Source organism: Nematolebias whitei, chromosome 1 (genome assembly GCF_014905685.2).
Source record: "Nematolebias whitei isolate Nwh7 chromosome 1, NemWhi1, whole genome shotgun sequence".
NCBI classification, from domain to species: Eukaryota; Metazoa; Chordata; class Actinopteri; order Cyprinodontiformes; family Rivulidae; genus Nematolebias; species Nematolebias whitei.
The window spans coordinates 19,383,392-19,392,832 of NC_056498.1; the positions used below are offsets into that span (position 1 = coordinate 19,383,392).

The 9,441-nt window shown below is 41.2% G+C and overlaps 1 protein-coding gene across 1 annotated transcript in view; it reads right to left on the minus strand.

The window, feature by feature from the left end:
- Positions 1-9,441, minus strand: part of LOC119408657 (phosphatidylinositol-binding clathrin assembly protein) — a 211,315-nt gene that overhangs the window by 47,841 nt on the left and 154,033 nt on the right. Inside the window, exons 5-6 of the mRNA XM_037675503.1 lie at positions 4,362-4,447; positions 4,143-4,266 (exon numbers count right to left, since the gene is read on the minus strand). Coding sequence (XP_037531431.1) covers positions 4,143-4,266; positions 4,362-4,447 — 210 coding nt within the window. The remainder of the gene's footprint in view (positions 1-4,142; positions 4,267-4,361; positions 4,448-9,441) is intronic.

Below are 9,441 nucleotides of genomic sequence, written 5' to 3' on the forward strand. Positions count from 1 at the left end.
CTGTGGAAAGCGTGGTCCTGCTGCTCAGAGTGGTGTCTGATTTTAATATAAAGTCATGTTCTCTGGACGGATTTAAAAAATGTTGAAATTATGGATCATGCATCAGGATGAGACGCCTTATTCAACTAGTCCATATAGGCATCATCCTGTTTTTAAACTCACTCCTCTGGCTAAAATAATTAAATTAATGTGACACGATTTATCACAAACAAATGACTTTAGGGGTGCACTTGACTTATTTTGTTAACTTTTTTATTTAGTTTTATTTGTAACACAACATGCCATTGTGCTAAACAATGGTGACACTGAACTGCATGATTAAAAATAAGAATATTAACTTTACCTAATGAACAGGTGACATTTTAATAACCACCAACAGTGAATTTAGGGGGGCTGGTTACTGTTTTCTGATTTAGTGATGGGCTCATAACAGAAAATGACATGGCAGCAGCCTTCACAACACAAAAATGCTCTGCATTACAATAGTGACACACCAAAATAAAAGTTTGTCAGTTTTGTCAACCTCCATGTACTAATTAAAACAAAATTTACAGGTTCCTTCATTGCTTCCATAATTTCTACACATCATAACTTTTGTTCTTTCCTTTACAATCCACTTGGAATATCATCCATCTCCGTCTCCCGTTGTTTTCCTGTCCACTGTTCCTGCCCCATTTTACCAATTTTACTTTACAGACTTGTGTTACCTGGGTTCTTTCTCCTCAACACCATTTTTCTCCTTCAAGGTGTTCTCTATAACACCATCAGCTGGACTTTTCAAATCTTAAGGCTAAATCTTGCCGCGCACGATACAGATGCGCTACTAAGATGCTACGCACTCCATTTCTCTCGTGCATCCTAACCCGTCCCCTGGTCAACAACTGCCTTCATTAACGTAGTTGTAAGCTCGCACGCAACACAGAGGTGTCTCCCTCTTCCCTGTTGACAAAACCCCAGAGATGAGCACCTGCTAAGCCAAGTGACCGAGGAGGAATGCGGTTTCTTAAAGGGAAACTATGCCATCCGCCGCACTTCTGACTGACCCCCCGAAAAAACAACAAACTCTTCGGATCAAGACGATTCACGTAAATGTTAGTTTGAAATGGACGAATTTCGCTGAAAAGTGACATGTTTGCAGGTATGTGTTTGAAACCTTCCCACATAACGCCTATCCAACAGATCTTTGAACTATCGCTTCACAATGGTTGTGCATATGTTTTAAACTCAAAATGGAATTTGAAATTTATAATACTTCTCCATACAACTCATTGAACATGTTGAAGCTGGCAGCACTGCTCTGTTTTTAATCGCTCTATTCCACATTCTTCTGCCCGTACTACACAGTAAATCTAGTCATTAGCTCCACAGAGATCAATATATTTGTCTAGCTTTTTTATCTTGTGGATATATGCAGCGAGACAAAAAAAAAGGTTTAATGAGAAAATGTACTGTTTGGTAGGCAGGTAGAGAAGTGAGTCAGATTATTAGTATGGATGGCCACAGAGGGACTGGAAACAGTTCCTCAGAGCTCTTTAATCTGTTTTATTTACACGTAGCCAGCTGCAGAGTTTAATTCACTGCAGAGCTTCAAGGTAAGGAAATGTTCCAAGCTACTTTACAACCTTTCCACCTGTACAGGATTTGGAGCGGACGTAGAAGCAGTCTGCTGCTGTACCAGCCTCAGCCGGCTCCTCGGTTTTATTCTGACGGCATGACGAGAACAGAAAAAGGAGGAGAGTTGTTATTGTTTGGGCTGAGGCCCCAGCTGGACGGTAGCAGAGTGTGTAAGTGTTTGTGTATGTGCTGTTGAGTCCATATCGGTAGCAGAGTGTGCAAGTGTTTGTGTATGTGCTGTTGAGTCCATATGGACACCAGAGCGCAGACAGCTGGACTGGAGGTATTGGACGACCCTGCTAACCCCTCGGCTCTCTCACTCAGTGTTCTCCCTTAATCTCGCACTCCTTTTCTAACTAACTAACTCAAAGGTAATCAGTGGACCTTGGCAGGGAACGGGGCAACCAAGGGCACAAAGTAAAGAGCAGAAAAAAAAATCCAATCAAACAGGCACATAAAGTGTCTGGAGGTAGTGATGGTGCGTTATTGCAGGTTTCAGACTCGCACAAAGCTGGACGAGCCTCAGACAGCAGCACTGCACAAGCTGAACCTTTACTGGTGGGACGTGAGCACATAAACATGAACGTGTGTACACACTGAGCTGCAGCGCGCCTGACTTGTAGTTTCTCTGCTCCCACTCAATTACAGTGTGCTGTAAGGCAGGACTCCCGGGGCTGGAGTAAAGAGAGGAGAAAAAAAGGCCCGACACATTTTGCACTTGACTTTTCCATCGCTACAGAGGCCCACGGCCTTCATCCTCAGCTGGAGTTCAGCTCTTAAACAGCAAATCTGCAGGGCGAGCTGTCAGCAACAACTCAGATCCGTTGAGCGAAGCACATGTTTGCAGATTTTTCCTCAGAAAACTAAAAAGTGTGGACTTGTGACTGCAGCTGAAGTGAATATTATCGCCTGCCATTATGCAATTGTCTGGGCTTGTATGGGCATATGTTTATTAACTAAATGTCTAAAAAAAATCTAATAAAAACAGGTTTAATAGGGACAAGCTTTAATGAAACTCAAAGTATGTTGTGTTTATTTGTCATATGCAGGCTAACTTAAGGTTAACAGTAAAATTAAATGTTCAGGATGAGAACCGGTTTGACTCACTAAAAACAAAGAAACAAATAAGAAGCAAAGCATGCAATAAGGATCCAAAATAAAAGTACCAAAAAGTGAAAAAAGTAATTATAATATTTACAAGGTCCTAATGAAATATAGTAAACAAGAACATGGTAGAATATAACGGTGCAAGTAAGATAAACTTGTATAAGTATTTCACAGGTAGTAATAGTCACTTAAATGCACATAATTGCACAAGTAATGTAAAGTAGCTCACCACAGACTCATGTTCAGGCTGCTGTTGTTACACCATGTTGTTTTACATCATCAGTGTTTAGTGTATATCTTAGATCTTTTAGCGTACTGTTTGGTGTTCATTTATCATATTTCTTAGTGTATATCTTGGATTCTTATTTAGCGTTTCTTTTTATACTTTGTTTTTGCTATTTTTGGATGCAACTATGTACATAATTTCGTTCCACCTCATGCACCACATGTGGTGGAAACGACAATAAAGTAGACTTGAACTTATGCACAAGTAATGATTGTACACCTACAACAGTCATTTTTTAAGTCAGTCTGCTTCAAGATGGCTACAAACCCACGTTAGAAAACACAAGAATGGCTATAACTCAGCCAAATATAAAGATAGTGAGATATATATTTTTTATTTGACCTCTTAGTTGTTGAGAATTATCCCCAACACATATTTTGACAACAAATCACTTGACCTCCGTGCTTAAACTTTGGCACGCAAGGAAGTGGGTAATATTTTGTTTTGTGCCTAACCTTTGCTTCTACAAAAACCAGCTCTCTTATAAAAAGACTGTCGTCATGTCAGACTCCTCCAGTACTTCTGTGTGACCAAAACATGAATTCTGGACATCACATTTAGGAGATGCTGAGCAGAAATAAAGAAACGAGTCCAGATATTTAACTCCAAACTAATGTCATATATATATATATATATATATATATATATATATATATATATATATACACACACACACATATATACATACATATACACACTTGTAATAATATTCCTACTTCACATTTTTCACTTATCACAAGGCTTCAGGTTCAGGGTACGGATCCCCGCGATAAACGAGCGACTACTGTATTTGCCTCTAGCTTACTTCAAGAATGACTTTATACAGGCTAAAATGGCCATAAAATGCAGCTACATGTATTTATTTGCTAAGGTTTAAATGCATTAATACTACAGTACTATTGTGTATTTAAATACAGCCAACATGAGTCTGTTCAAAGTAAATAGATTGTAGCTAATACAGTTAGTTAAATGCAGCTTGTTGTGTTTTACATCAGCTGCACAGAACCTAACGATCCTGCTCACAAGATGCTACTTGAAATCACTTGAGAAAGGCCACAGCAGAAACTTCAACTCGTTCAGTTCCTCAGAGTCCACTCATGCACTCCGTAGACCTAACTGTATAAAAACACAGTACCTTAAGAGACTGCAGCCTGGCCTGCTCCTCCTCCAGAGCTTGCTGCTTCTCCTTCTCATCCATACGACTGAAGGACATGCCGGTGGAGGACAGAGTCGAGACGGCGCTCGATAAGGTAGACGCTCTGGAATACAGAAAGCGGGAGAGAAAATTAAATCACTGTCTCTTTATTTGGAGGTTATTTATTGTATACGTATTTTTCTTCAGGATTTGAACTACCTAGTGTCTGCATTCAATTCCTTTGTCTTCTTGCCCTCCAAAGAGGCCAGGTGCTGCTCCAAAGCCTCCAGGAGGCTGCTGGGAGCCTGAATGTGACACAAATATGAGTCAAAAAAATAAAATAAAATAAATGTGTAGCAACTGGAAAAAAAAATGTTGCCTTGTTTTTTTTCTTTCAAATGCAAAACCCTATCAACACAGAGTTATACACAACACCCAGTTAGTCTCACAGGAAGGTAACGGAGTGCAGCGGGCTCCAAGAATAGCCATGGCAACATGCAGCAAACACTCACATTGTTAGCAGGAGACTCAAAGGAGGGAGAGAACAAAGGAAGAGGTTGGGAAACAAAAGAGAGAGGGGAAAAAAGTGGAGAGCAAAGAGGAGATTCTTCTCTTAACTCCACAAGAGCAGAGAGCAACAACACATACAGAATACAGTTTCTAGCTAACCTTTAGCTCTGCCTGATCTCAGTCTTTCACTCTGTGGGCTCCTGTCAGTACTACACAATAGTGTTGAATCCAGTTTCACACTCCCCCCTCACTCCATTCCTCTACTTTACGTATTCATGCTGAGGGGAAGGAGGCACCCGTCTGTTTTGCGGTGCAAGGTGAAAATAAAGGAGCGGTGCGTTTAGGTCCTTAGGCAGGAACGATGGTTGTTTAGTTTCTTCGTCTGCTATGACTGTAAAGAACAGCTGCTGTAAATTTTGGCCATCTTTCACATTCTGCCTGGTCCCTCAGCCGGTGACTGAGTCTGAGCCGGATGTTTGTTTTCTCTATACGAACATAAAAGTCGTGAACATTAATGGTTCAAGTCCGTACAAAGGCCATGTTCAGACCTCACACAAACACTAACAGAAGATATTCAACAGTTTATTTTAGTTAAATGTTACTTATTGTTAAAAGTTTGTTTTATGAAACCTTGAGTTGTGTTGCCAGTAGCTTTGGTCAGGACTCTCTTGTTAGAGAGATTTTTTATCTCAATGAGTTTTTCTGTCTCCTGGTGAAATAAAGGATTAATAATTATAATTTAATAATTATAACAACATCTGTCCAATGTCATTCAATTGCAAGAAGACAGCTCTGACTGGAAGCGTTCACACCTGATAAGTTTACGTTTAGATGTAATGGCATTTTGCCACTGTCTCAACTTTCACCGGTAGAGCCGTCATTTTTAACCCGAACCTGGAGCCCGTTCCCACCCAATTAAGGCCGGTCCATGCCATAATAATGTGCTTAATGTGCGGGCCGGGTCGGTGTCAGGCTTTTGCTTGCATCAGCAGACACGCGCGGCTGACGATCCAATTATATTGCAACATGGCTTGCCATACAATCATTAGCCGCACGCGGCCATTTCACCACGCGCTGACCAGCCTTGAAAGAGGTAAAGGTTCAGTTAAGGTTCAGATGGACTACTGCCAGCGATCCATCAGCCCAAATGAACGTTCACTCAGCCAATGCACTCAGCGGACGCACGCAGCCGACGACCCAAACAGGTGAGATCTGAAAAAATCAGACATGTCAGAGCAGGGTCCGTGTCTGAATAATGCAGAATGCAGGGAAAAGCAGGGATTTAATGCGCTCTGACGGCCATGAAAGGACAAACACCCCTTCAGCCTATCTTCTGCCCCCTTTACTCTTTCGCCCACGTCCATTGACCATATAAGCAGTCAAAGCTTAATAAAAAATATCGATGGGGGGGGGGGGGGGTCGGTTTCAGACCTGTAATTACTTTTAATTCAATGGGTCGGTTGGGGTTCGGAAATGATGGCTACGGGCTGGAGCCGGGTTGGATTTTTTGGGCCCGAATGCAACTCTACTCACCGGTTCCACACCAGTTAAGGACCTGCCCACTGCCGGTACCCACCCCCACTCAGTCTGGATTATGGGACCACCTTGTTCGTGGTTCCAAGAGAAATGCACCGTGGAGACGATTTTGACATAAGCAGACGGCAGCCTTTGATTGGCCAGTGAAGCTATATGACTGGATGACCCAGCCAGCAAAACTGCAAACTACATATGAACCTCCACTTCATCATGTTGACGGACGGCACCACAAGAAATGAGCCCATTAACAGAGAGACATCGGAGATGATGGTGCAACATGGCTACACCCGGACTTATAATCTAAAGAAATTTAAGTCGGATTATAGGGCGATTAAGGATCGCAACGAGCGGAGTGGTTCGAACACAAGGACCAGTTAAGATACTGCCCACAGAGCGGGGAAACAAGTCACAGTGACAAACCAGCTACACCTGAGAAGAACCGTTAAGATGAGAGCCAAGTGGAGTTGCAATTACCAAAGGCAAAGAGGCTTTTCTTACCCACTCTGTATAAAGAGAATCACAGCCCTCACTCAAAGGGCTGTCAGATCAGCAACAGTGAGCAGCTAAGAACACAAGAACTTTATTTTATTTTATTTTTTTTTACAATCAAAAGCGTTTCTACAAAAACCCAACATGCACGTTGGGGGGGAGGGGGGGAGGTCAACAGCACTTTCACTCTGCTCTTTTTAGACTGAAGTCAGACAAGGGGAAATTCCTCCACTGTGCAAATAAGACAACGTCACGTCTGTCTCGCTGTCCGCAAGAATTTTAAGCTTCAGACGTGCACTCAAACACAAACTCCTTTTTGAATTCATGGCTGGCTAGATGATAGGTTCTTGTCAAAATGTCGCCTGGCTGTTAAAAGAAACATGCAGGTTGGAAAAAGGCCATCTTTAACTGTCAGCACCGTTGAATGGGTGAAAAAAAAAATTGTGTTTGTGTGCCCAGTCAATATTAGTCCAAACACACTCACACAGTCAGTAGAAAGCCTCTAAAATGCCTTTCTTTGAGACATATACAAAAAAAAGTCATCTTAAAAATGAACATAAATACTTATTTTTAAACTCTGGTTTCATCCAAAGTGAGCAGGTCATTCATTATGAAAACATTTCTGTCAGGCTACGTGCAGAATAAATCTGAGGGAAAATAACATCATTTGAGGAGGAGGACAGCCTTTAGATGGGCAACAGAGAAACTTGCTGCAAAGGCTTTTTCATGCAGGTGAAGATAGAGGGTGTAGAGCAAAACCTGATTTCCTATTCATGAGGTTTCTTGGCCTTTTCTTAGTTGCAGCAGGTGTGTGTGTCTGACAGCCATAGGCGAGCCATCTAAAGCCAGTACGTGTATCAGAAAACTCCATTGTGTAATAAAAGGAGCATGTCTATAAATGTTCAAGGTGTCAGAGTGTATATTTTCACACACATCTTCATGCAGGCTCTTAAAGGAAAACTCATCTCTTTGGAGACCTGGCCACTAATATTTATCTTTGTCTTTTTACATTAATTAAAATCCTTAGAATCAGCTGGTTTTCTTAAAAGTATCCCTAAAAGTCTGATTCTCATCAAAATTATATATTTAAAAAAAAAACAGTCAAAATTATAGCAGGTGCAAAGCCACAAAGCAAACAGTGGCAAACAGGTTTGCACACTGCAGCACTTCCCTTTAGACTCATTTATTAGCAGTAGGTACTAATACAGATGCCAATAAATGAGCCTATAGAGAGGTCCTGCAGTGTGCAAGACCTTTTTTCTTTCTACTGAGAGAGCAAATGTAAAAGTACAAGCCTTTTTCCCCTCACTATTTTTCCTTGACTAGTAGAAAAACTTTGAGTGCTGCGGTGCCTTCCACTTCCCCAAACTGCACCAAACGACATACATAAATGTAGCTTTCAAAGTATACAACAGTGTTTGTGTTTAAACAAAATACATCTAAATTATTACATTCACTCCTCCCCATGCAACTAAGCTGTAAATAAATGAAGGAAAGATGGCGAGAAGGTGAGGAGGCGGAGTTCAAAGTGACAAGACGTACGCCGATATCCTTCCCGTTGTTGAGGGATTTGAATCGTGAATGGTTGTAGATTTTGAGATGAGTTTTTCTCCTTACTAGAACCAAATAGAGAATGCAAGCAACACTTAATCTTTTTGGTGTAAGATATTAAAGTGGGTAAGAGTAAATCATCTTGATTATTGTAACTCTTTATTTTCTGGCCTGTCCCAAAATTCTCTGCATCGCCTTCAACTAGTACAAAACACTGCAGCTAGAGTTCGCACAAGAGCCCATAAATTTTTTCATTTAGCCTTTATTTATCCAGGTTAGTCTCATTGAGCCACGAGAACTCATTTTCAAGAGAGACCTGTTTAGGGAGCACATGGTGGGGTTAAGGGCCTTGCTCATGGGCCCAGAGTGGGGCGAATGAGGGTGGGGGCAAGTGTGGGTATTTCACCTACCCCACCCACAATTTTGATGTTGTCGGGGCCGGGGCGTGAACCGGCGATCTTCGGATCACAAGCCCACCTCTCTAACCTCTGCGCCACCACTCCCCATATCACTCCAGTTCTGTCCTCATTGCATTGGCTCCCTGTGGTTTTTAGAATTGATTTTAAAATTTTAGCGTTTGTTTTTAAATCCCTGAACGGTCTTGCACCATCATATCTATCTGAGCTTCTTACCCCCTACATCCCCTCTTGCAATCTCAGATCCTTAAATCTGTTCTTACTTTTCACTCCCAGAGCTCGACTGGTGACAGAAGGAGGGAGGGCTTTTATGGTCAGGGCTCCTAATTTGTGGAATGCTCTTCCTTTAAATATTAGACAGGCCTCTTCATTGTCTTCTTTTAAATCATTAGTTAAAACTTACTTGTTTAATAAGGCTTTTAATATTTGAATGTCTTTTTTTATGTTGTTAAATTGATTTGGTATGCATTTGTGTTTCTGATGTATTTTATGATGTTTTAATTGATTAATGTGAAGCACTTTGTAACATTTGTTTGAAAGGTGCTATACAAATAAATAATAATAATAATTATTATTATAAACTCTCTCATTCCAGAAAACAACAACAAACGACAGCCTTCATGATGGACAGACATCATGGACACCACAGCAAGCAGCTGTTTTTGACTGAAACCATCTTTAACATGATCATCACTGACATGAGGCCTCTGTCGATGGTTGAAGACGAAGGCTTCACTACAATGACCCACGCTTTTAATCCAGGTTACAATAATCCACACTTTTAATCCAGGTTACAA